The sequence below is a fragment of the Clinocottus analis genome, unplaced genomic scaffold, assembly GCF_023055335.1.
Source record: "Clinocottus analis isolate CAN_PGR_092001 unplaced genomic scaffold, fCliAna1.0.p SCAF_23, whole genome shotgun sequence".
Lineage (NCBI taxonomy): Eukaryota > Metazoa > Chordata > Actinopteri > Perciformes > Cottidae > Clinocottus > Clinocottus analis.
The window spans coordinates 7,929,478-7,957,219 of NW_027175965.1; the positions used below are offsets into that span (position 1 = coordinate 7,929,478).

The 27,742-nt window shown below is 44.0% G+C and overlaps 1 protein-coding gene across 5 annotated transcripts in view; it reads left to right on the forward strand.

Moving 5' to 3' along the window:
- dennd1b (DENN/MADD domain containing 1B) overlaps positions 1 to 27,742 on the forward strand; it is a 100,054-nt gene that overhangs the window by 37,240 nt on the left and 35,072 nt on the right. For 4 of the 5 annotated variants that reach the window (XM_068589517.1, XM_068589518.1, XM_068589519.1 and 1 more), the window contains exons 4-12: positions 367 to 416; positions 1,601 to 1,720; positions 6,808 to 6,877; positions 8,649 to 8,729; positions 13,363 to 13,416; positions 14,003 to 14,113; positions 21,755 to 21,855; positions 23,907 to 23,952; positions 25,559 to 25,660. In XM_068589517.1, coding sequence (XP_068445618.1) covers positions 367 to 416; positions 1,601 to 1,720; positions 6,808 to 6,877; positions 8,649 to 8,729; positions 13,363 to 13,416; positions 14,003 to 14,113; positions 21,755 to 21,855; positions 23,907 to 23,952; positions 25,559 to 25,660 — 735 coding nt within the window. Of the gene's footprint in view, positions 1 to 366; positions 417 to 1,600; positions 1,721 to 6,807; positions 6,878 to 8,648; positions 8,730 to 10,019; positions 10,080 to 13,362; positions 13,417 to 14,002; positions 14,114 to 21,754; positions 21,856 to 23,906; positions 23,953 to 25,558; positions 25,661 to 27,742 lie in introns of all 5 variants that reach the window. The other variant, XM_068589521.1, reaches the window with a different exon arrangement.

A 27,742-nucleotide genomic window follows, 5' to 3' on the forward strand; every position in this document is an offset into this window, starting at 1 on the left:
TGATAATCGATGAACGTATTAACGGCTAATTATTCAAGCTGTGGATTGGGATCCACCCCCATCCTCGTAAAAAAGAAAAAGGGAACCGTTCCACTGTTCTGCCAAATGAAGTGGGTTATATTGCCCATTCAGTTGGATTAAGTGCGTTTAGGCTGCAGTGTTTGGGATGTCAAGACTTTGTCAGATTGCTATCAGCAGCGTTTAACATTAATCCTCATTTTGTTCAGCCAATTAATAGCATCCACTTAGTGGAGGCCGAAGAGAATTTCATATTGAAACAGGCAGTTATGCAGTTATTTGCTTTCTCTGTGATGTGTGTTCCTCTAAAAACTTGTGTGTGTGTTTCTCTCTGTTCTGGATTCTCAGGAGGTCCTTCAGACGATACCAAAGTTCTGCTTTCCCTTTGACGTGGAAAGGTACGATTCCTCTCCCTTTCAGCTTCCCTGTTGTTGAACACTGCAGCGCACTTTCACCTCCTTCACAGACGTGTACAGCCAGCTCTCCTCTCATTACAGAAACACACACGTGTTTAAAAGAGGAAATGATAATGACATTACCATCATTCACAAGATCATTTACTCTCACTGTCACATTGAAAATATGAGTGAATTTGTCGGTGTGATTGCCTCTCTGGTCTTAAACCCCAACACACCTGACACACACACACATTTTCTTGCATACAATCTGCATCGACTGTATCTACAAACAACACAGCTGTTGACAAAATGTTGTGATGATGAGGACACACTATAATAATGACGGCAACAAGTTCCATAAATGATGATGATGTTTGTGTGTGCGTGTGTGTGTTACGTTCCCTGACTAGTCAGGCTTGGAGTAACAATAACACGGGCAACAAAGGGATAACCAAAAAAGTGGGTTTATTAATCAAGTAACAAAAACAATAACTACTTAACAACAAAAAGAGGAGGAAGCGGTAGCACGCGTCCACGATGTCGTCAGGCCTCTTATTCACCTTCCGACCCAATCAGCTGATTGCCCTCGGCTTCAGGCAGGATCACGGGCGTCACCTGCACGGATCCTTAAGGGTGGGGGGGGGGGAGAGAGACGACATGTAACTGTGTGTGTGTGTGTGTGTGAGAAAGAGCCCGAGTCTAAGGAGGTGTGTTTTCTTCTACCTTTACAGAGGTCTGATCAGACCGGCAGCTTTTTGAAAAGTAGCGGCCTCTATATTTTGAGGCTGGAAAATGACTTGTTAAAATTTCACATTGTAAAGACAGAGAGAGTGTGAGAGGGGGGAGGGGGAGGAATGTACAGTATTTCACTGAAGCTGAGCTGCTGCCATCTAGTGGAGCAGGGAGGTACAGAGCTACTCTGCCATTTCAAAAAGCTTTTTTACATTTCTCAAGTCATAATGGAAATAAATTTGGACATTAACCGGAAATTTAGCTCATGGGGAGATTTTGTCTGAGTTTGTTTCTCCAGCCATCCAGACCAAAATTCAGTTTTTGTCTGTATTTTAAATGTATATGATTTCACAGATTTAACTGTACCCCATTGCATTCAGTTGATTGTTAAGTTGTTGTGTGGTTGCGGGTCATTTGTGAGTGTGTATGTTTACCCTTTTGTCGGGCTCCAGGGTTTCCCAGAACCAGGTGGGGCAGAACTTTACCTTCGTGCTGACGGACATCGACGGCAAGCAGAGGTTTGGTTTCTGTCGACTCACTCAAGGCTGCCGGGTCTGCATGTGTCTGCTCAGGTAACACACACACACACACACACGGTCAATCTTGTTATGCTTTTAATACTCCAGGGTCCATATATTTATTTTGTATTTGTTCAAAGCCATGTTGTTCTAATGAACTGAGTCTTGCTGCAGTCTTTAGCACTCTGGATCAAACGTTTAGTCCTTTTTAATAGTATCCAACTCTCACAGATTAAAAGAGTGACAACTGCATGTAGTGTAAGTTGTGCTGCACATCACAAATCCAAACATATAAAAGTCAGCCTTTATTATCTTACTCTCTGAAAAAAGTCATTTCCCACACATAGATTCTGATTCAAACATTGCTTTTATTTATTTGTTCAAATAACCAAGACTTGGTCTTTTTTTGGCCCTTTTTTTTTTTAGATCAGTCTCAGAACAGTTTTTTTTAAATATCTGCATTTATTTCTCAAGTCTGATAAGAAAAAAAATTAATTTCCCAGATCTTAGAAGTGAGCACAGATTTCTTTCAGACAGTATTTCCTCTCTTCACACTGAACTGCACTATGCCAGAATAACACATTTATATTCTCATCTGCCCACACAATTATGTTAGTGATGTGGTTATAATTACCCAAAAGTTTAGCAGTTTTTTGATATTTCATAGGTGGATTCATCTTATCACAGCGTAGATAAATGAGGATACCGAACCCAGGAAAATATCATTTTCTTTGCATAATTACCCTCCAGGAAAGGCTATTATCATTTAATTCCCATGTAATTGCATGTTGACACTACATTTTTACAGATGTAATTACCTTACCATCACAAAGGAGCGCTGCAGTGATAATCTCAGTGGACGGGCTCGTGTGCTTTTAGAGTAAACTGAGGAAAATGTACAAATAAATACATTTTTAATGAATGTATTAAGCAGTTTAACAAACAACAAACTGGAAAAAGGAGCACAAAGCCTTTTCTTTTTCTCTGTTGGTGTAAAGCAGCACACTCCTGTGTGTGTGTGTGTGTGTGTGAGTGTGTGTGTGTGTGTGTGTGTGTGTGTGTGTGTGTGTGTGTGTGTGTGTGGCTGTTGATGGACAGTCGTGGGTTTGTCGCTGCCCTGATGAGCTGCTGTGAAGAACAGTGTCCCTCCTCCCCACACCACCCACCCTCCTCGGCCAGCTTCCATGGCCTTTGTTTTTCCCCTCTCTCTCTCCCTCTCTCTCTCTCTCATTCTCTCTCTCTCTCTGTCTCTCTCTCTCTCTCTCTCCCTCCCTCCTTCTCCTCGTTATTCGGCTACTGCCACGGTGCGACAGCAAAGACGCTTGGCCCATAATTATGCATGAAGCTTCACTGCCAATTAGCAGAGGTTCCCCTGTCCCTCTCGCTGAGTTAGACATGCTAATTCATTTGACATATGATGTATAAAATTCATTATGCATTTTGAGTAGTTTGCATGGCTTGCTTCATTTTTAATAAGACAACGTATAGAAAGTTTTTTTTTTTTTTTTTAACGTTAATTTAAAATTGTTTGTGTGCTCCCCAGTTACGTTTGCCTTTTATTTTTTTGTCTTCTTATGAAGACAAGTGTCATTATTCTAAAGCATAAAAAACATTCATGATATCTAATTGAGAAATGGGTACATTTAAATTGGGTAGGTTACTGCAGTTGAACATTTAATTATGTTTATATGTCTTTAAACTAGTTTTCATTCTGCCATGCAAGACAGTGTTATGAAGGACAGCAGATGAATATGTGTGTGTGTGTATATATATATATATATATATATATATATATATATATATATATATACACACACACACAAAGAAGAACAGAAAAATACAGATACTGTAAAGGATTTATCTGAAATAATTGTCAGTTAAAAAGTGAACGAGGAAGGCCCAGACCGACTAGTTTATTTCAATTTTTCATTTTATCTTTAATTTCCCACGGATAAAGAATAAAACTGTAACGTTTTTTTCCGTCTCTGTGAATGTTGAAGTGCTGGGACCGTAAAATTGTCACCTCTCCTTACAGGAGGAAGTGCCTTAATGAGGAGGGCAGTTTTATGAGGATATCCCTTTGTAGTGTCGATGCTGAAGCCGTGGCCGAAGGGCCGCGCTCCCTTCAGGCGTGTTCTCCACCAAAACCAGGAACAACACTAAATAGATCTTTCAACTTGTTCTGTTTTTCCTCCATTTTCTCTCCTTCTTCATCCCCCTCACATTTGACAAATTTTCTGGGAGTAATTTGGATAAATGTGGCTCTTTATTTGATGGCTGAGGCTTCAAGGATACATTTTAGGGACTGCGTTGCTCCAGTTTGTGGTCACTTAGTGATTCGCCGGAGGACACTTCCTCCCCTGTACTTAACCCCTAACCCGAGAATGTAAAGGTGTAGTGAAATGGTCTACAAAGTGTAAGATGACTTACGATTACAGGTGCCTGTGCATTAAAGGAGACTTAAGACTCATCTAAGGAACAGGAATAAGTGACGTGTTTAGCACCCAACAGGTACTTTATTGCAGCAGAAAGGGCCAATCCAAGTACTCTAATACAAAGAGTTAATCAAACGCCTTCACTACTGACGTGTATAGTTAAAACGTATGAGTATGAGAATATTTATTCACAATTTGGACATTTTAAGAATAGTTTATTTCACTCTCGGTTCACACATCTTCTGTGCGAGCCTATTTCAGCCGCATTTCTGTGCGTGTCCATAATGGCATAATTGTAAGTTCCCAGAGGCACCTTGGTGTCCCTGTCTTCTGTCAGATATCTCCGTGCGGTGAGGTAGTCCGAGCCCTGGATGAAGAGCATGACGGGCTGTGAGTGGACCGCAGATTAACTGCTTCATTCTTTGAGTACATGGCACTTTGAGAAGACATGTGTTTAAAATGGCAGGAGAGATTGTGTGCCCCCCCCACCCCTCCCGTCCTCCCCCCCCCACACACACACACTCACACACACTGAGCACTCGTGTGATGGATGCCTCTCTCTCTATCGGAGGATTTGCGGAGCACAAACAGATCTGAGCAATGAACTGTGATGAGTAGGAGTATCTCTCTCAGCTTTCCAAACTTTAACTTTGCATCAACAGAGAGCGCGTGGGGGAGGGGAGGGGGGAGGGGGGGATAAGTAGAACAAAACATTACATTTCTAAGTTGTATTCATGCTATTGCGTTTTAATTAAGCATGAGAAGGCATTACTTATTGCGGGAAGATGTTATAAGAATATTGATAATTTGTGCTTGGCTGCCTTCACCGGCAATCATGTGTTTTCCTCTAAAACAAAAGGATTTACAGCACCTCGGTGTAGGAGGGTAATGACTGTGAGATCCGTGAGGCCTGACGGCTGCTCTGACAGCAAGACTCCTATTTACATCCCCTTCGACGGTGAAAAATGAAGGATTAATGTCCAGAAGCCTGGCTTTTTTTTAAACACACATACAGGAGGCAGATAATACAAAAGGCATCGCCCTCCCTCCCCCCTCCCGTCAGTCATTACATATACTGACCTTTTCGTGTAATTGCTAAATGTAAACTGACCCCATATGCAGATATTGTGTCGTCGTCTCGGCAGAAATAGGTCTTGATATCCGGTCAGCATGTGAATTAACATACGCGTGTTTGAATTTAAGGCTCTCCTGCGAATGTGACCTGATTGCGTTAAATCTTCGCACAGACGTCAAAATACTGGCACGTTAAAGAGGCTGATTGTTTCAGGCTAATGGTCACTCGGCCTCTCTGATTGGTGCGCTTGGCTGCACTTCTCCGGGGGAACCTGGGCCCCGTCGTTGGCCCCTTTTGCGGATTTAGCGATATGAAAACAATTTGCATTAGGGTTCACTTTATTGTTTTCTTGTTGTCTGTTAATTCCAGTCTACAGAGCAGCCGGTGACCCATGCCCTGCAAAGTCCTCCGTCTCCAGCCAACTGCCTGAGCAGGACTTCACTGCCGTATAAACTCACACGCAGTCAAGGCTTCACTCCGACAAACCAGTCATCTATTAGGACTAAGAAATGGCAGATTTGATGTTTTTTTTTACTCAAATGAAATTATTGTCTTAACGACTTTTTATTTAACGCCATTTTCACTCGTTGACATTAAGAATTAAGAATCCACTTTTGATTGATTGGCTCATTTTGCCACTAATTTATTTCTCAACCCCGCAGCCGGGCGAGTTAACGGAGCGTTAATGGGAGTTTCTGTTTATTTCATCGGGATGCTAAGAAGTCCTTATCTCCAAATCGTTATTCACCCAGTGTTCAAAACCAAACTAAATAAAACAAATCAATACATTGACAGGACACTATGTTTTTAGTAGTATTGATTGCATAACATTAAATGCACCGAGCCCTCTTTTATGCCAGGAGAACATGTTGGCGATCTTCCATCGAGGAAAAGCGAGTCGACGTGGCCAAGAATATGTCAACTTTGTAAAGAAAGCCACGCCGCAGATGCTTTTAGCTTATGGTTGCTGTGCTCAGTCATTAGCTTTAACACAAACACTGCAGTATAAATTATTTTGAGCTTGTTAATGAATTTATTTATTTAACATTAATTGCATAAGGGAAAGATTTTTTTTTTTAATGCGAAGGGCAAAAGAAGAAACAGAGAGAGGGGCAGAAGGAGGAGGAGGAGGAGGAAGAGGAGGGGGGGGGAATCTTGGGCTGCATTTTGTTAACCCTGCGCATCTGTGAGCCGCATGCTTGTAAACCTTAGCATCCTTCCACATCACATGAAAGCTATTGTGTTGTTTTATTAAAGAATCTAAAAGAATGTCATAGTACCAACTACATAGCATTTCATTTTTTCGCCCCCCATTGTGACACAGACTTTGTGCTTTGGACGAGCTGGGAACACGATCCATTATCAATACCCTGAGTGTGTTTGATCCATAAACAATGGGTCACTAACAATAGCCAGTACGTACACAGGCTATACGTTACAAACTCACTGCTGTGTCATGGTTTTATAGCAGACGGTGGAACAATGTACTGTATGTACAGTGAGAACACACAAACAGTAGTTTTCAATCCCTCTACGTTCATAGTGATGCACATCTTGTTTGTTTGTTGTGGCGGACGACACAATGAATTAAAACATTGTCATGAATTGTTTTGTCCCTCTGATTCTTTCAGTTATCTCCCGTGGTTTGAAATCTACTACAAGTTGCTAAATACTCTGGCGGACTACCGAACAAAACAACAGGTAATCCGTCTCCTCTGAGGTGTTTATAATTGTGTGTATTGCAAAGGTAAGTACATGAGGAATAAGACATGGTGGTTTGGTTTGACTGGGAAAGGAGCACACAGTTTAATGTTTTTGAAAGTGTACTGTGGTGAGATATTTCCCTCCCTTCGGTGCTTCTTCTGCATGTTCCCTTTTGTGTGCAAGTTTTGTTCGCCGTCTTGGGCGCCACTTGGCTCCTGTTGTTAGCAGCAACAATGTTGACATTTCACAGACCAAACGCTGATCTGACACTGGAAGTTATTCCTGATGATTTACTGGAAAACAAATTGTTAAGAAAAAAAAAACAAAACCACACACACACACACACAAACATACACAATGCTCACACTTCACAAAAGTCTTTTCCCCTGACTATTCACTGCATTGTACTAGCAAAGGGAGGGGAAATGTAAAATATTCAACAAACTGGGGAGATGTGCGGCGTCTAGCGCAGAGGGTGTAGGTGATGTTCCCATGTTGAGACTGAAGTGAGAAGACGAGGGAGGAAGGGAGGGAGGGAGGGAGGAAGAGCAAGTGAAAGCTGCAGAGAGCTTTGGGACCGCTTTCAATTGTCATGTAGTCACTGCTTCTTCTGGGATCCTTAGAGAGCAATGATCAGGACAGAGAGAGGCCCGCTAAAGCAGACAATCACAAACATATCACATAAACATTCAACATGCACTCACATGAATGTGATTGAGAGGCGGGATAGTCGAGTATATACAGAGAGAGAGAGAGAGAGAGAGAGAGAGAGCCAGATGAGTAGAATAGACCGGTTTGTGTGCGAGGAAGAGAGATGGAAAGATTGGTGGAAATCCTGGGTGACTGAAGTGTTAGTGTGCATGATTTGGTTTCTATTTACTCCGCTGTCCGTTCCGGGCGAGAGGGAGATGTTGACAGACGAGGGAAGACAGAAGAGCGATGAGGGTTTAGGGCGAGGGGTAAATGAACTGTTTCCCCAGGCCGTGTTGCTGACCATGCGTGTGAGCATTGAGCCTCTCATGACAGGAGGCTGTTCGATTGCACACACCCCAACACATCCCCTCCCTTCCCTCCCTCCATCCCTCCCTCCCACCCTTCTTCTCTTACAGTACATCGCCGCCCATTCCTCTCGAGTTTCTATTTCCTTCTGGCTCGCTCATACAAACATGTCCTCAAACGAGCAACCGTTCCAAGCCAAAAACTAAGTTCTCTGGGCGAGTAGAAAAATAATCTCAAACAAACAACAATGTGCCATCTCTGTATTCGCGGTAGTTAGTTGCAAACTGTTCTCCAGCCAGAGGAGCCGAGTGTAAACAGTAATCTTGTCGCAGGGCTCATAAATGCTGCAAGAATAATCTCCCGGCCTGTTTCTGTGGTCAAGCTAGCTCTCTCTCTCCGACGGCTTCTCGAAGACCCCCACCCTCGCCCCGCCCCCTCGTCTTTGGAGCGGGGGACCCCGGGCTTAATTACCGACAGCCCCGCTCTCGGCCGTAAATCAACGCCGCCGGATAATAAGCGTCTGCAGCCCCACACTCAGCCGTCTTTTAACCTCGCCATTGCTCGTTAAACATATGTCAGTCGGAAGTTTTCGGAGCCCTTCAGGCCTCGCTGCAGGATTGCCCTCTGGTCTGCACCGGCGCCGATCCCAGCGCCGCTGTTAAGATTGACACATAACTCGCGACATCAACAAAACAAGTAAATAAAATTCATGTGTCCCATGTTTTTATGTTTTTTTCTTCTCCTTTTGTTGTTTGTTTCTCTCCCCCAGGAAAATGACTTGAATGACATGCTGAATTCTCTCCATGATCTGCCTGTGCCAAAGCCCTTCACGCCAGTCAACCTGAGTGTGGTAGGTATAGATCTCGTATTCCCCCTTATCAGAGGCAAGACAGCTGAGAGTAGAGCGAGAAAGAGAGGGAAAAGGGGGGGGGGGGACAGGTAGGTTACTGCAGTAGTGTGTTGTATTAAGAAGGAGACTGCAGAAAGAAAGAAGATGGCTGGCTGAAGAAGTTAAAAGTAGAGCGAGAGACACTACAGACAAAAATTGGGGACAAAGAAAGGAAAAATTAGAAATGAAATTGACACAAAGACAAGAGGAGGAGACAAGTATGGCATAAAAACAGACAAGAAAATAGGGCAGTCAGGCAGAAACAGGGAGAGATGGAGAAAACCGGTTGAAATGGATGAAATGGAGAGATTACAACAGATTAGAGAGAGGGAAGGAGGTTAGATACACTAGAAGCTGAGACACACAGAGGGCCCCGGACCGACACTGTTTGGAAACAAGAAGTGGCGCTAACAGGTTTTTCGGGTGATAAGCCAGAGCCGGACGTGTTTTAAACTGGACGGGTCCTTTCACAACTCCTCATGTCTGCCGCTTATCAAAAGAAAAAAGTGAACTGGCTTAACGAGCCCGGGTCCCTCCAAGTCAGCCGGTGTTTGTGTTACCTCTGACACAATCTCTTCTCGTGTGACACAAAACACTCACTCTTACACAGATGTCGACTCACATGAGCCCGGACGACATAAGTAGAAGGTAATGATTTTCAGTCGGTTAAACGTTCAGATGTTTTGTTCCTGTAATATAGTTGCTTGGACTCCACACGCTAATGGGATTAAAAGAATTTCAGTGGTAGCCTTTGTCCTTGAGGACCTTCGCTCCTTTTTTTTTTGGACCAATTAAAAAAGCAACTCCGGGTCTTTTCTGTGGCGCAGGTCTCAGAAGGATACACATCTAATTACACAGATGACTTTACAACATAACAAGACTCATACGAGGTAATCAATATATCTATATGGAGGTTAACAAGGTCAATACATATTTCCTTGTGATTTATTATTTCTTTGCGTCGGTTTTTCTCACCCCGCTATGCGTGTGTGAACAAAGTCTTTTTCATCAGCATCTCCGGAGCATCATTGAAAAAAGACGCCCCGGAGAACAGAGGTGATGGCTCCGTGTCTCTTCTGGAGAAAGCCACTAGTTTGATATTTAATTGATGAAGCCGAATTATTCCCTTAAAGATGTGTTTTTTTTTAAATTATTTTGTTTTATCGTGGCAGCCAAGAAAAAAAGGATCATTGTCCCCTTTCATGTGTGAACCCTGTTTTTGTTCTGTATCTCCCTCTCTCATTGTGCAAGAATGAGCAGTTGTATATTGCCACTGGGCAAGTACTGAGAGATCAGCGAAGCAAGGAGCCGGTGAGTGGAGGGGCATGAGTGAACGGCAAGAGACGGGAGGAGGAGGGGAAGAAGGAGGCTGCTGTGAAATATGAAACCCGCCGCTGTACTAATCGCATGGGAGCAACGGCTTTCCAATTTGGCCAAATAAGCTGCGCTATCTTTTTTTTTTTTAAATATAACAAAAACAAACTATCCTGGGCCTTGGTGTATGTTTCTTCTTCTCTGGAAAACAATCAAACTTTGTAAATGATTAATGCCTTTCCACACTGCTATATTCTCTGTGAATATCAAAAAGTTTTTCCTCCCCTCTTTATGTTTAAAGCAAAGGCAATTGTGCTCAAGAAATCTCCTTGATGCCTTTCCAGTTAACCCACTTTCAATGTTTTTATACAAACATGTCTTCGAAAGAAAAAGAGAAATGCAGATAAGCAAGCAAACAGCCAATAAAAGCCCGGGTTGAGTCGAGGAGCACGGCTTGTGATTATCACAGTGCCGTGAATTTGTCGACCAACAGGGAAACATTATTTAGCACACAGAGCACGCGATGTATGCTCATGGAGGGTTGTTCTCTGCCTCAGGTGTATCGTCTGGAGTCCCCGATCTTTGATTGCGATTTTCATTTGTTCAGTTACAATTGCTCTTTTATCTCGTTTTAATTATTCCATTGCTAGTCTTCTATTCATCCAGTCAACGATGAACAGGCTTCCCTTCCCACATGCAGTATTGTTCATACAGATATCCAAGATTTAATCCACTTTCCTGGCAGCTGCTGGATTCCAGGCGATGGAGCGTTGAGCTCGATGTAAAGTGGGTTAGAATGAGGTGGCAGCAGAGCGCCGCTCATCTGTACCTTCATTGTACACCAACGTGAGAGTAGGAGTTACCCGGGAGAGTTAATTAACAGTCGTTCCAATATTTACTTTGGTGATCTATTGTCTTCTTTTAATGATTTTACAAAAAAGTTTTCCAAGTGAAACTGGAAAGTGAAACTTCAGTTGGAGCTCCAGAACACAGGTGAAGATAAAGAAAAGGTGTACTCAAACGTTTGACTTCATTCAAGCATAAATCGCTTAAAAGTTGTAGCAAGTGTTGTGAAAATCTTGCCGTCGTACATTTCTGCAAACCGCTAATACGATGAACGTCACGCGGTACGGTGAGCAAGTGTAGTCCCGGTATCTTAAGCGACCGTTATTAACAGTCACCTGGTATAATTATGAGTATAGCAAGTCAAACGCAAGTCTTCAACCCTCTTTTCATGGCTGTTTGTGTTGTGAAACCCACAGTAAACGCTGACTCTGAGCACTACAGGACACGCTGACGACATCGCTGCTCAGTTACGTTACGGCGCCAACACTTTTAGGTTGAGGGAAACGTCACCGTTTGGGGGTTAAAAGAAGTACGTTAACGCTGGACGTTATCTCAGGGCGCGCTGTGTTCGGGGCAGTTGCAAATGAACCAGAGTTCGATCGCTGAGACACAGAGAGGGCCCAAACTACGTTCTTTCCCGCTTGATTTGTCTGTCTGAAATATGTAATTACTGAATTATCTCTGCTTTAACCCGACCCATCGCTTCAATGCGTCAGTGAACGTGTCTGTGAGCGTGATAGCAGCGGTACGTCACAATGAACTAATAGCTGTAACGCTAACTTCTGCAGCTGAAACGCGGGAAGAGGGAATCTGCTCAAGCGTCGCAAATTGTTTCCCTGACTATGCTTTTCTCTTTGACTGCCATGTTTTTTTTTTTTATATAGATACCCCGTTACGGTGTAATGGTAACTGGCCATTATATGCATGGAAATGTAGGAATTCAAACATTTACAAATGCACTTGCCATAAAGAAGAGTGTAGGAGTTGCTTCTGCTCAGAAACAGTCTCATTGCCCATAAAAAAAAAAAACAACTCGAAAGGCGAAGAATGCTTGCGTGTGCTGCATCTTCATCTCCTCTAAGCTTCGCTTGACGACAACACTTCGTCCTCGGGGGAATTGTTTACTCACAGCAATTGTTTTCGCATTTTTCCAACCAACTTAATGCACTCGAAACATCTTCGATTGTTTTACATTAAACCGAATGGTCCAATGTCAACCGCAGACACAGTTTATGTGCTGCCATCATCATCATCATCATCATCAGAGTCTGTTGTTGTTGTTGTGTTTTCTCAAACACTCACTTCAGACTAAGACACAGCATCATTCTGGGATTAGAAATTCCCATCTGAATAAACAATTTTGAGAAATTGTGTAAGGCACCAGAACAAAAGTTTATATGTGAAATGTGCTCACGAAACGTTGTACTTTGTGACCGACGGTGAAACACATCTTTGCTCAAAATAGCACAAAATCAGGTCAAATTGTCACGACCCTGCTCGGTACATGAAGCTCATATTCTTCCATTGTTGATTTTTACTGTCTGACTGTGACGGGCTTTTACTCTCCAGATCTTTCTTCATGTCTTTTATAATCAGAGACGTCTTTCTTTCTTGCTGGTGACATTTGCGGCGGGGTTGCTGCTTTTGAATGCATCCTCTTACGTTTGTATACTCTTAATTATATTGTTTGTGATGTAAAGCATGACTGTGATGTTGTCTTCTGTTTAAAGAATTTAAAAGTCTTCGGCGACGAAATACATTTTATCATATAAAACACTGTCCAAGTATTTACTGTATTTACATGATTTCCATTTACAATGGAAGCAAATACCTGCAACAGATGGTATAGCGTGAAGGCCTCCAGAAACGCAGGTGTGATAAGCATACAGGAGAGTGTGTGTGAAAAACACAACAGTGTGTTTGAGTTGATGCTTTGTCTACCTGTCTCCAAACACCACCTCTCTCAGGCCCCTTTTATCTGAACACTGAACCTGCCCTGCTCTCCCAAAGTGAGACAGGCAGCCCTGTGATCCTCTAAACAACCTGTGTGTGTGCGGATGTGTGGATGCACATGAGCACATGTGCACACACACTGTTGTCTGTGTGTCGGTGCTCCCCGAGCCTTTTTAATGCTTAAATAAAGACTCGAGTTTTCCACCGGAGACATCACCCCAGTCTGTGTCTATGGGGAGCTGAGCTGCTATTGAGCTTTCTCTGTTCTGCAGGCCTGATAAAAGCATTGCCACAGTTCAGACACCAGCTCAGCAATTCATATAGACAGAGCTGAAGATGAGCCATAAATCATAGAACAAAGTGAACGGCCTTTCCCCCCCTCCTCCTCCTCTCCTCTTCCCCTTCATTCTTTTCTGTGTGAGTGGTATGCTTCACTTGTGACCTTCCCTCTTCTTTCTCCTGCATGTTTGTGTTTTCGCAGCACTCCTACTTCATCGCCCCGGATATCAATGGACTGCCAACCATCCCTGAGAGCGTGAGTATTCATGGGAAAAAGAAAAGAAAGGGGTTGAAGAGAGAGAGAGAGAGAGATGCATTTTGGAAACATCTCTGCCTCTAATTGTTTTTTTAATCAAATACACGTGTCACCTTTTTGAAAATGATTGCATCATCCTTTTGTTTCACTTTTTATCTCCCGTGGTGCTTTTCAGTGGTCGTCCTGGGTATTAGGGGATTCAAATTGAACACATGATCTTTTTTTTTTATCTTCTATTCCAATTGTAGCTCAAACATGGAGCATCCCAAGTGTTTAGCACAAGGGACGCCAGATGAAAACGGGTATCAATCAGCCTGACAAATGCGAGCAACATTGATTGACAGAAACATGACTATATAAGATGGTTTAAATCTGTATTTCTCATGTATTCTTTTTTTTTTTTTTCGGGCCTGCAAAAACAATATGTGCAGAGATTGAAGTCCACATCCTTTTTCACAGCCAGTACTGTATGTCTCTCTTTATGGAACACTCAGGCACTCTCCCTGTCTGTAGCATTGACACTTTACTGTAAACAAGGACAGTTTGTTATGAACCTGCATATCCCTCTGTTCCTGTCTCTCTCCAGAGGAACCTGACAGAGTACTTTGTGGCTGTGGATGTCAACAACATGCTCCAGCTCTACGCCAGTATGCTGCATGAACGGCGCATCATCATTACCTCAAACAAGCTTAGCACTGTGAGTCCATTCCCTCCCCAGTCATCCTCTCGGCTGCAGTCGGTTATCAGCTCTGCCCTGTCAGCCGCAAGGTTGGAAAACAAATACCGCAACCGCTTTCATTCAAGTTGAGGTGAAGCTTTAAGTCTGAAAAATGTCACGCTTTTGTGTTCTCAGTAAGTCATGTCGGCGTAAATGTAGGATTTTTATGTTCGCTATCGCACTAACTGGTTTCTAATTTACACTCATGGAGACTCACGGTTGCTATTTTTGGCTCCTTTACAAATTCAGATACCGATTTTGCCCTCTCTTTAAAAAAAAAGAAGAGTATAACTCAAATGTAGATTGAACATGATTCTCTTCATCAATAATCCAGCAGGATATCAACCCCTAATTAGTACGATGAGAATATTTATCTGACACAGCTACGCTACTTGTACAGATCTGTCTCCCCCCCCTCCCTTCCTCTCTCTCTTTGCGCACTATCACCAGACTCTGACAAGCTGTGAAATCCACACTAAAGCTGGATTATATCTGCCTGTTTGTCTTATAACCGCAACATATTAATGGCCAAAAAGCCATAAATTATCCGTTATTGCATGTCTTGACTCTCTCACATAATTTAAAGTCTTCTCTCGGTCTGTGTGAGGGAGGACATCTCGCTCTTTCTTCCCCTTCTTCCTCTCTCTGTTCCTCATTCCAACCTTTCCCAGCGTTATCTCCGCGGCTGACGAGGCAGAGCCAAATGTTTATGACAAATGAGATGGGAGAGGGAAGTGATGTCATCCACGTCCTCTCTGTATCTGTATAGTTTAGCCGGTCCTCGCTCGGGTATCTACAAGGCTGCAGAACGCCGAACAGCCGGAGGGGCCTGTGGGTGGTGATGGGTGCTGGAGGGAAACGGTACCCAAGGTCTCCCGTAAGGGAGCTATCCTCGGAAAAGAGCTGTAAAAAAATTACCCAGCCCTCCAGAGAATATCACCTGTCTCCCCTCAGCACCTCAGACTAGCGGCACTGCGCTCAGGGTCTCGGCTGCACACTGTGCTGTGACACGAGGGTTACACCATGTAAATGATCAGACTCCAGGGTGAAGGTGTTTTTCCTTTTTAGCAGGAAAGAGCGGGTGGAGGCGCAGATATTTGTCTGTGATTTATATTTTTCTCCCGCTACGAGACTAATCTCGGGCTTGTTTCTTTTACAAATTTATGCCGACAGGATTTTTTTTAAGCGCTTCCACGTCAGACCTTCACCCCTGTAAACCTTTATTTATCCTCTGCAGTCCTTCATCCACTCATCTGTCTGTCTCCCTGTCTGTCTTCCTCAGGGAGAGGTGTTTTGGTTTGGTAGCGATATATGTCAGGCACTGCATTACAAAGGTATTTTCACATCTCCACTGGGATTACGAGCAGGCCTGATGTTATTACTGCTCCTGTGATGTGTTTTGTGTGTGTGTTTTTGGGTGGAATGACCTCCTCGTTCAGGTGGAAATGGCTGCCATGAATCTGCACATACATACGTAAAATGCAAAAAGCATCTCAGTATCAACACTACTGTCTTCTGATCAAATATCTTAAGATGGGGGAAATATATAATTAACGTCAGCGTTTGTCAAAAATGTTTGTTAAAGTGAGCGTTAGCAGTCACTGGATGGACGGGTAATATTTCTATAGAGTCTGCTCGCCGCAGATAGAGGATGTATGAGAGAAGGTATTGTTAGCAACATCGTTAGTACCATCCAGCTGCTTTTCACCACCTCCGCCTGTCCAGCGTCTCAGCCGAGCAAAGGGAAAAAGTGGAAAGCGAGAACGAGGAAGACACACGAGCACACACAGACACACAACGCTATATATACTGCATTTATTCTGCCCGGCTCGAGGTGCTGCCTGTGTTAAAGCCCCCGGTGAACCCCGGCGTGTCAGTCTGCCGGTACATGGCCGCCGCGTCTCGCGAGCAGCCAACAGCAAAGGAATAAATCATGATCTTACAACAATGCGTCAGTTGACTTATTGCTGTTTCGTGACCGGAGGTGAATGGTACCACTGTTTTAAAAAAAAAAAAAAAGGGCCGGTCGGCGGTGGCGCAGGGGGCGGGAGCCAGTCGAGCGTGCAGCCTTGTCATAGGGCCGTATAATAGGGCTGCATCGGCCCTTCCTCTAACTAGTCAGTTGGGAGGACCCCCTCCACCTCCCCTCCCCCCTCCCACCACCACCATCGCCCCACCACCCTCCGTGTCTTTCATCTGCCGAGGCCCCCCAGCTCTCGAGCCCAGCCTCTGCCCTGCCTATTGCCCAAACTCTCGCACAGCCCCGGCCCCGGCACCGGCTGACAGCAGCCCTCTCATCAGCCTGTCAGGCCTATGCTAACAAGGAACTATCCATCTACCATGCCCTAGAGTGCCAGCTGTCTCTCTGTTTCCTGCCTTTTTCCTCTGTTCTTCCCCTCCTCTCCTTCCATGACTTCTCTCTCTCTGTCTCTTTACTTTCTCTCCATCTTAAGTTATTCTTCCTCACTGACATTATTATTTTCTGTCCATCTGTCTCTCACTTATCCTGTCTACACCTCTCTCTCTCTCTCTCTCTTTCTCTCTCTCTCTCCGACTCTGCCTCCCTCTCCTCTCGGGTGTCTTAATGCGACTCTCTGTTGCGGGGCGTCTGCAGAACATCGGGACATCCTTTCTCCTCAATAGACTTATCTCAGCCCCGTGCCATGTGTCTGACTCGCGCCGCCGTGAATGTGCACGTGCATGCTGTGTGCATGTGTGTGTGTGTGTCTCTTATGCATGCATCTGTTTGTGTGTCTTCTGCGCTCACAGGTGTTTGTACCTTATGTCTGGTGTCTCTCTGCGAGAGAGTCGGCGACTGTGCGTGCATGCATGCATGCGTGGGAGGCCCGGCGTTAGCCGTTAGCCGTGTCGTCCCGCGCGCCCTCCCTCTCTCACCCCGGCGCCACCTACTTGTTTTGTGGCACACCTGCGTCGTGCCGGGCCTGACACCGGCGTTTGTCAACAGAGGGAGAAGCAGAGCGAGCGTAATTGGTGACTCACTCTGCGCGAGGGGAGGGGAGGGGAGAGGGAAAGGCTAACACAGCGATAAACCAACAGGAGGAAAGGAGGGAGAGGTAGCAATGGACAGAAGGCAGCGGGATGAGAGGCGGAAGACAGAATAACAAATGAAGAATGGGAATGGAAATGAGGCCGGGAGAAGAGAAAAGAGGATTGAATTCGGAGAGTGCGTAGGGACAGAGTTGGAAGGAAAGGCTAGTGGAGGGGAAATGAGTGTTTGAGGCTGGTGTGAAGAGGTCAAGAGCGACTCTGTTGATACCATTCCTCCTGTCAAATTGAATTACATTGCCTGCAGCAGCGGCTATTTGTCTCACACTCCGCTCTCGCTGTAATTTAACATGTGTGAAAGATTCCCGCATCTAAGAGCATCTAAGCAGAGGGAGCGAGCGTTGCTATGTGCTCAGTCCAGTGAAATCTCCATAACTCTGCCATTTTATGATGAAAAATATGCGGAAAAAAGGTATATCTCGCCCCCCCCCCCCACCCCTACGATAGCAGTTTCTCCATATTCTGTCGGCGTTTCACTTCAACGTGTCCAGTTGCTCAGGTAAAGGGGGGGAAGGTGTAGCAGGAAGCTTACTGAGCGCAGAGTTGAGAAGATCTGAGGTCTCTGGTGGCTCCAGCTCTTTAAGGAAACATCCCCGTTGAAGGCTTGTGTATGAATATGGAGAGTTGTTGTTGTTTCTGCTCACCTTTTAAACAAAAAAAACGTTTCTTTTAATTGGGTGAATGTTTGTGAATGTGTCATAATTTAGATTTTTTGCGGGGTTAATTTCCAAAAAAAGAAAAAAATCATAAGCTGAATCTATTCCTTCCAACATACTACCTCGAAGCAGTGTGTGTGTGTGTGTGTGTGTGTGTGTGTGTGTGTGTGTGTGTGTGTGTGTGTGTGTGTGTGTGTGTGTGTGTGTGTGTGTGTGTGTGTGTGTTCACTGTGCAAGAGTGACGCACTCCTGTGAATCAAACAAGTGGGCTTAAAAGAAAAAACACTGCCGTTGATGGTTATTATTTTCCCACAATGCAACGCGCAGAGGAAATGGGGGAGCTGCTCAGCAGCTGGAAAATATTAAAACAAATTGTAGATGGTGGTAAAACAGCTTTGTGAACACAGCAGAAAGATTTACTATAAAATCCTTGAAACACATTTTAAGGTCCATTTGTGAAGTTTAATTGGGAGTGACATACCAAAAGTCCCGGTTTGATTGACACCAGGTCACACAGATCCTGTACCTGCAAAAACCAGTTCGCTCAGCCATTCACCAGTTCCTCCAGTATGAGTATGTTGTCTTGATGGGACACGCTCAGACCCCATTATTGACAAAACTGGCGCGTGACCTTTCAGCTTAAGTTTATCGCTACCTACTTCAAAGTTGCGATGCCCATTTTGATCTCTTCACTTCTCTCTTTCTTCTCCTCCTCCCCCCTTTCACACCATTCTCTCCATCTCTCTTTTTTTTGTCTCTCCTTCCTTTAGTCCCGTTGAATGGATCTTGGAAAACCAGTGTTAGTGTGGACACTTTCTGTCTCGGCTACAGCGCACTAAAAAAAAAAAAAAAAAAAAAAAAAAAGCTCTCGGGGCAGAACCAAAGACCTTGACTGCTTTTTGAAGCAGGCTGTCGCTGTATAATCGGTTAGCTTCTCTCAGAGGAAGGGGGGGAAACACACACACACACACATGCACACACACACACACACACACACAGTGTAAGAGGCAGGCAGCCCCTCATTACAGGGCAGAGCCCTGGTCCCTGAGGACTGGACCCAGCACCTAATCCTGTATTTGTTCTTGGGGACTGTATCTGTGATTCTCCATTGAATGGAATATTAAGCACCCAGGTCTTTTGTGGAGCGTGTAAGCCATTTGGCTCCACTCATCTATTATTTATCAGCCTGGCAAATATTTTATCAGCCTTAGCCTCTCATGACCCACTCTCATGTGAACCCCCCCTCTCTCTAAATGAAGAAAAAGAAAGAAGGGTACGATTTCTCTCTTTTTTTTTTTCTTCCCCAGTTTAGATTCCTTTTACTTTTTTTTTTTTTGCCTTGTTCGTTATGAAACCTGAACAAGGACATGGAGCTTTGTATTAGGCTGAATTAGAGAAGCAAATATGTGAACTATTCCTCTGGAGTTCCCGTCCAAATGCCTTATCTCAGGCACACTGCCACTTCTATTGCTTTAGAGATAGCGACTAAAAGAAAACAGAAATCTAGATGTTGCTTTATAAATCATTATCTCAGTATCAGCAAACCACCTCCTCTCCTTTCCCCCCGGCCAACTCCCCTCAAGCCAGCCACCCAGCCCGAGAAGAAGAGAGGCAGGAGGAGAGACTCCTGTTTTCCCTTTCAACCTGAGAGTAAATCATGCCAGTTGGGGGGCTCACCTTGAGGCCTGGTGGAGATAATTGGAGTTGGTTAGCGAGGTGTTCTGTGCCATTACCTCCTGGTACCAGTGAATGACTGGGGCTTGTCTCGCACTCCCAGAGGAGGAATACGCTCGCCTGTTGGCGCCCCGCTCAGTGTGTGTGTGTGTGTGTGTGTGTGTGTGTGTGTATGTATATATCCACAGCCGGATCGCTGACCTCTCTTCATCACAATTTAATGGCCCCTTACCATCCTCGCTTTTGGAGAAGGGGAGAAGGGTGTGATGGTTTTGTTAGTAGCTCTTCCACCAAGTGCCTCACTTTTCCGACATAAATATTCATCGCATTGATTTATTTTCAGAATTAGCAACAAAAAAAAAACAAACAGTTTGCCAGGGAATTAATCCTGACAGGAGCGTGGCATTGTTGTTTTATTTGAAGACGGCATGCGGCGGGAATATGCATATGCAGATACACAGAGCAAGACACCAATTAAATGTTGATTAAGTCCTAACTATTGTGGGACTGGGTGTAGGAGAGAAAAGACGATAAAAAAAAAAAAGATCATTGCTTTTTTTTTCCTGGCCGATATGAAAAATGAATGCAGTTAAAACAAACATTCAGGGAGGGAGCCACACAAACACACACACACACACACGCACACACACACGCTCTTTGTTTTCAGCCTTTCACATGTCCAGTGTTGATGTTTGGGGTGCATTCAGAGGGTGGGGCACTTTTTCCGTCGGTGGGTTTCAGTCGCCGAGCTCGTCCGCTTTTTGGCCGGTCAATTGTGACACTGTGTATGTGTGAGTGAGCACGGGGTCTCCTGGTAGTTGTGTGCACGCGCACGCACACGCGTGTGTGTGTGTGTGTGTGATAGTGTGTGTCCGCTTCACACATTGACTGTGAAGCTGCAGCGGTATAACGGCGGCTGCTGCTCCGGGGTCCCGGCGGTATTGGCCTCGCCCGCAGTCTCTCTTGGCTAACTCATGTTTCATTCTTTGGCAATTTGCCCTAATGAAGTCCCGCAGGAGCCCCTCAGACCTCTGTTCTCTTTCCATATTTAATCATGTTATTTTAATCTGGGGGATGAGCTAACGCCTCTTTCTCCTGCCGTGTTTCTGTGTGTGTGTGTGTGTGTGTGTGTTGCAGGTCATTACTATAGCTGGGTTTTCATGAGACGGGATGTCAAGAGGGGGGTTCTGGTTTTAAGACAATGGGAGACAATGACTTTAATTTTATGTGTAATCTTTGTTTGACAATGTAGAGAGCAATGCCATCTTCATGTGATTGCTTCTCATTATTTGTTAAAAAAAGGGCTTATTTTCTCCTTAATTTCCTCGACTAGTTGGCGTAATTTAGATTTTTTTATGGCTGCTGTCAGCGCTGTTTTGGGCTCCTTTTTTTGTTATGCTTGGGCTGGTTGCAGCACAATTCTCACATTGACATAGAATGAAAAAAAAAGCAGTTAATTATGAACACTGTGCTCGTATTCACTCATTCCTGTGTGCAAAAAAACTAGAATCTGTGCTTTGAATGTCTCGATGCCACGTGCAAAAGAAGCAATATTGCTGCAGTGATGACCCGCCACAAATGAATCAATATGGAGGAAACATTGGTTTCATGTTCTCTGTGTGTAAAGCATGTGTTGCCTTTCTTCATGTCAGTCTTTTCAGTACTTTCCCTTCTCACCTCCTCATCAATCTGTCTCTCCTCTGCTGTGTTTCTGTCATGTGTTTAAGACAAGGCTCCTCTCAACTGGTTGATCTCCGGCTCTCAGTCTGTTCTTCTCTTCCTCCAACAATAGCTCGCAGGTCGTGTTCATCACAAACAGCACCAGACACGTCGGTGCGCCGCCGTTATTATTTTTTCTTCCGAGCGCGTTTGTCTGCGAGCAAGATTAGAAGCGAACTCGATGAAATCAAACATATTTTATGTCGGCACATCACCACAGCAACAACCTTGATCAGACCTCTATATATCTTGAATAAACAGGAGATTGTTTAGAAGGAAATAAAGCTGCAGTTATATCGACTTCGATGGATTTGAGCTGCGTAGAAACTTTAATAAGTTAACGAAATGTATAAGAAAGAAAAGACGATTTATTTTATTTTCTACTATTTCTTTTAAACTTGTTGCACTTCTTCTTTCTGGGGGGTAATTCTTGAGACTGAACAATAATTGAAATTGCCTGGAAACAGTTGTAAAGTTGTGCTGAGTGTGTCTTCTTTCTCTCTAGTTAACGGCGTGTGTCCACGGTGCAGCTGCTCTGCTCTTTCCTATGTACTGGCAGCACATCTTCATCCCTGTACTGCCCCCGCATCTTCTGGACTACTGCTGGTAAGCCTGACCACCTCTGAAACACACACACACACACACTCACACACACAGCGTCAGAAAAGCATCAGGATCATCATAACTGTTTACACCCCCATCTTTTCTCTCCTTCTTCCGCACTTTTTTTTTCCAGCCACCCTCTAAAACACACACATGCACGTTCACACACACACGTACCTGACAGCATCGGCACGTAATCGCACATCACGCCTCGTGCGCTGGTCGCGCACCGGGCTCCGTCACTAAAACCTTCGGTGTAAAAGTGCAGACACGCGTGTTCGCACGTTCCACCCACCCGATTCCTCTCGGCGGGCGCCTTCTCCTGTGTGGCCCCCTCGGCATAACCGACGACCTGGATCACCTTGCTCTATATTTCATGCCCAAACTCGCATCATCTGAAGCCTCTCAGGGGTTCATTACCACCCGTCCAACTCAGATCTAACAAATCTGAATGGACTCCATCACAGCTGAATGGAGAGCATCAGCTCATTTATGAATCTACATGTGTTCATAGCGACTTCAGATATATGCACATGTAAAAAAAAAAGAAAAGAAAGCCGAGGAAGTCAGCTTTTGTAAAAGGAGCTGTTTTTTGTCAAATCAGTGCCAATAGCGCGTACAGTACGCTGCTGTAACCATGAGGGACACGTCAGCTTCAAAAAGCTATTCATCACTGACAGTAAAATGTGATTTTCAACACTCTGTGAAGACTCATCATTATCTTATTTAATCACACGGGGGTCCTCCATGCGCTGATTATATAACTACATTATTGTGTGTGTGTGTGTGTGTGTTGAAATCCAGTGTATTCATGAAGCAGAGACGACAGCGGCTAAGTTCAGAGCTACAGGCCTGCTGTTTGCTTCGCTTTAAGTTGATTACAAGGCTCCTGGATCCTTCTGGCCACGTCTACTCTGACCCAAAGCTATCCCATTATTGCCCGCGCTGTAAACCTCCGTCATGAAAACAGTTTTTTGTTGATTTTATGTGTCTTGGTATTCATCCTTTCCTTGCCACTAACTTCTCAATCTGGCGACGATGAATGACGACAACATTTGACACTTGTACCCTTTTAGCTTCTGAGAAAGAGATGCAAGCTTGACTTTACTTTCTGAATGCTGCGTCTCGTTAGAGGGAACACTTGATGTCGCGCAAAAGCATTTCATGGTATTAATGGATAATCTACGAATACAAGTTGTAGCATTAAAATGTCCAGATGAATGTCTGCGGATAGCTCAGGGTGGAACTTGTAGACAAAATTTACAAAACATGTTTGAATAACATTATAACTTTTTGATTGAGCAACATGTTAAGACTGAAAACCTAAATACGGACAGAAAAAAATGACACACACACATGTTGGGTCATGTGACTTGTATCCAGGGTCTTTGCCCTACATGTGACATGTTTGGGTTAAACATCAACATGTGGATGATAATCCTTTTTGCTGCCTATGTTATGATTATGTTATCTCACGCAAAGTTAGTTTATTTTAACACATCCACTGCACAACTGTTGCATTCTCGTAGTTACACATCATTGCCAGCAGTTAATGTAATAGATTTTACTTTAGAAAATAATGTTGGCTTATATTGTTAGTGTTGATCATTCGGACTATATTCGGATATCACTTCAAATTAATAATTTCTCTCTCTGTCACTATATATATATATATATATATATATATATATATATATATATATATATATATATATATATATATATATATATAAATATAAATATAGTGTGTGTGTGTCTATTTCTATTTCTGTCTATAAAAGGTTGAATAAACCACCAAATCTTCACTTTAAACTGGGACGTATGCCAGTTTATCTCTCAATAAACAACTGAAGATGATTCCGAGTTCAACATATTCATTCAGTACATTTCTGTAGATCGACCAATCTGTTAATCAATGAATACCCTCAACAATGCGTTTGTGCTGTGTATGAAATATGCTGTGCTAGCGTAGCCTCGATACATATTTCTTCGCTGCATGTACCCATCGGATATTGATATTGCTCACAGCTTTGTTTTCCTCTCTCCATCTGCAGTGCCCCCATGCCATACTTTGTGGGTGTTCATCTTAGTCTGCTGGAGGTACGTTAGTTAATCTCTATGTGTGCATATGAATCTGTATGAATGTTCATCATTATACCGTGTGTGTATATTTATACATGCTGCTGCAAATTGATGATTTTTTAAAACTCTGTACTGTATATAAAATTCTAAATGACGATTTTCTTTTTTTTCATCTGATACACATTATGAATTTCAGTGGATTTTCTTAAAAAGCACCACGAATAACACAAGTTATACTGTCTATGTGTTTATTCAGACAGTTCTTCTTTTCCCCTCTGAGCACTACATATGGTCAGCTGTATAGTGCTGCACCTCATTTGGTGAATCATCTTAATTTTGGTGTAAAAATATTTCTTTCAGCCAATTTTTTGGGCATCTGCAACACATTGAATCAAAAAAAAAGAGAGACAGATTGTTTTTTCCTCTTCATCTCCCTGTCTTCTCGCATGTGTGCATTCTTAACCACAAGTACAAAAGACACAGAGAGAGAGAGAGAGAAAGCATCTGCGAACAAAGAGCTTTTCTACTTCATTGTTAAACCCTGCGTGTTGGTTTGGGGGGGGGGGGGGGGGCAGAGAGGGGGGGGGCAAGCCTTCACCAGCACTGCTGTTGTGTGTGAACGCATGTTGCACGCACGCGCACATTTGCACTCGTGTGTGAGTGTTAGCATGTGCGTGTGTAAATTGTGCAAATGCATATGTTGTAATGCACATATATTTGTGTGTGTGTGTGTGTGTGTGTGTGTGTGTGTGTGTGTGATATTTGTCTGACAGTTGCAGCAGTGGCAGTATTTATCACACTCTGCATCCGTGACAGACCCCCTTTCCGCCACTACATAATTAGTCCAGATCAGCATGTGAGCCTCCACTGCACAGGCTGTCACAAAAGTGACAAACTAGAAATTCACACACTATGCTACCCCCCCTCCACACACACACACACACACACACACACACCTGCCTGCATCCTCCTGCGCCACACTGAAATAATAGTTGAATTTGTCGCCATCAGAATGCACGCAGCACCGCACAGCGTCCGCGTGTTGTTGTTGATTCATGAGGGGTTTTTTTTTTTGGTGCTGTGGAAAATGTTTGCTCAATCCAAGTGTTTCCTCTCAGTACCATTCTTCATGTTGTGTGTGTGTGCGTGTGCGTTACAGTAAAGATGTCCTAATATTTTTCTTTCCTACGCTCCGTATTTCATCGTTAATCGTAAAAGGAGTGTGATGACAGTGTGGTTTTAAATGTGACCGCTGTGCTTTCTCCTTCCTGGAGCTTCTGTGGAAACAGTGCAGACTTTGTCTGCTAGCAAACACAGGAACTTTCTTTCATAATTTCATGAATAAACCAAACTATATTCTCAGGTTCTTTGTTATTTAAAATATGTCAAATATACGTGATGCGTGACAAATTGCTCTGAGATGCTAGATTGTAAATCAATTCAATTTAAAAAACATTTTTTAATCGGCGATAATATGAAAACTTCTGAATGCAAAATGTTACATGTTGTAAAAAATATTTACTGTGACAGTTTTGTTCCATATTGTGAGATGATTCGAGTCGTTTGAGCTCCAGTGGCAGCGTGCGCACTGTTGCTGATAACACTGAACATTTCCTCCCTTTAGAGAGTACGCAGTCGGTCACTGGAGGATGTGGTTATTGTGAATGTGGACACCAACACCCTGGAGAGTCCCTTTGATGACCTGCACAACCTGCCCAGTGACGTGGTGAGACACACACACAAATACACACACACACACACACACGCACCTTTCCGGAGCTTCTCAACCTTTATTGTCTCATTATCGTGACACACAGGAGGTTCATTTTTCCTCTTTCGCATCGAGACTCACGCTCATGTGCACACACCAACACAAACTCAAACAGACACACACACACACACGGCGAAACAAACATACACAGACAAACACATACACATGCAGAAAGTTGTCAAAGTACAGCTCTGTCCCCTCCCCGCATCATTAATGACTGCAGTACTGGCTCCTCAGATTGTGGCTGTCTAAAGTAAACTCCCGTCGCGTCGCATGACGCTTGAAGGCAAACAGCATTCCCCGACCATCAGAGGCTTGTGGGAAAATGTGCAACTCCCTTTCCCTTCATCTCCATCCATTCTAATCATTATTTCACAAAGTCTTGCGTTCCTGCCTGCCCACTGGCACGTTTCTGAGAGCGAGGGATAGGAGGAGGGAACGAGGCAGAGCGGAGAGAGAAGAAAAAGGCAGAGATGGGTGATTTTCTAGGGGGATAGTGGGAAGAAAGGAGGGACAATTACCAGTGAAGGCAGCGAAGCCACCTGCCAGTGCGTCGTCTCTTTAATTAATGGAGCACTGACCGGCGCCGGTGCTCCAGGAAGCATCACCGCCACGATGTGCGGGGTCACTCACACATCTACACACACACACATTCTCTCAGACGCACACACACAAACGCAGAGAACAATGCACGCGGTTGTCGTCTTCCCCCGTCTTTGTGGAAGGAATATATTTGTTTAGCTGCTTTTATGGATGTATATGTTACAGCTCGTCTGTGAGGCCCCCGCTGAGGCTGCGGGCACACTTTATTTCTTTCTTTTTCTTTCCCCTGCGCTGTTAAACAGTTTGTTCTCAGGTTCCCCTGCCTACCTACCGGACTCCTGTCCTAAACCCACAACGTATAATTCAATGGGCTACCCGGCAGACTCCAGACCCTGTCACACTCCCACACTTCTCTGGTTCTCCTGATTTAGCACCGCTGCTCAGCCTCGTACGACTGCTAGTGTGTATTAACGCCTCCTTACAACCTGCAATGATGCGATCGCGCTCTTCATTTTATACAATTTTTCTGGCTACTTTTGAGCCTGTTTGCCTGCCCGCCCGCCTGCCTTATCGCCCGCCTTAATGCCTGGCTGCTCGAGTTTCATGACACCTGTCTGCCTTCTTGTCTCTCTCACAGTACTTACCACCAGCAGCCTGGACGCTTCTTGCACTCGCTGTTTGCTTCTCCGGCTTCTTTGTCTGTCTGTCTGTCTTTCTGTCTCTCTAGCTGGCTGGCTTCGCTGGCTGCAGTGCCTTATTCTCACTTCCTGCCTGCTTTGCTTTTTTCCCCCCGAATTAAATTGCAAACTGAGTTTGTCATAAAAAGGAGTCAGGGCTTCTGAAAAGCGACAGAAGAAGAGAGAAAAGCCTTTGTCTTTGCCGTGTGATAAATTAAGTGGCAGACTCTGAGCCTTTTTTTTGCTTTGATCCCCTCCTCACCATTTTTCCTTACTAATGACAGAACATAGCCCACATATCATGTCAAATTACACCACCTGAAACAGGAAACCTCACTGGCATTAATACATTTATTGCAACAAATTGTTGTTGTTGTTTTTATCCCGATTCATTTTTTTTCACTCCCCTGTCTCCTCTCATCTTTTCACCGAGGCTAGTAGATTAATAAGGAAGCGAGCAGGTACTAATTGAGTGGAATTCCAGGTCTCTTGTTAGTTTGCTTGTTAGTGATGAGGACATGCCACATGGCATTTGATGTTTGTGTTTACACACAAGTAGATGTTTGAGGCATTGTTCAGTTTGTCAAAGAGGCCTGAAATTTTGATTAATGCCGTGCGACTCTCCGCCTGGGCTGAGCTGCCGTGTGTTGTTTCGAAGCTATTTAAAAAAAAAAACCTCTTCATTTCCCTCTAATTCTCGCCGTAACACTGGCTGCTTAACACTCAGGCTTTATTCAGTGTGAAACCAAAGGCCTGAGACCAATGAAATAATGATTCTTCTCACTTTTAAAAAAAGCCCAGCATCACTTTGCATGAA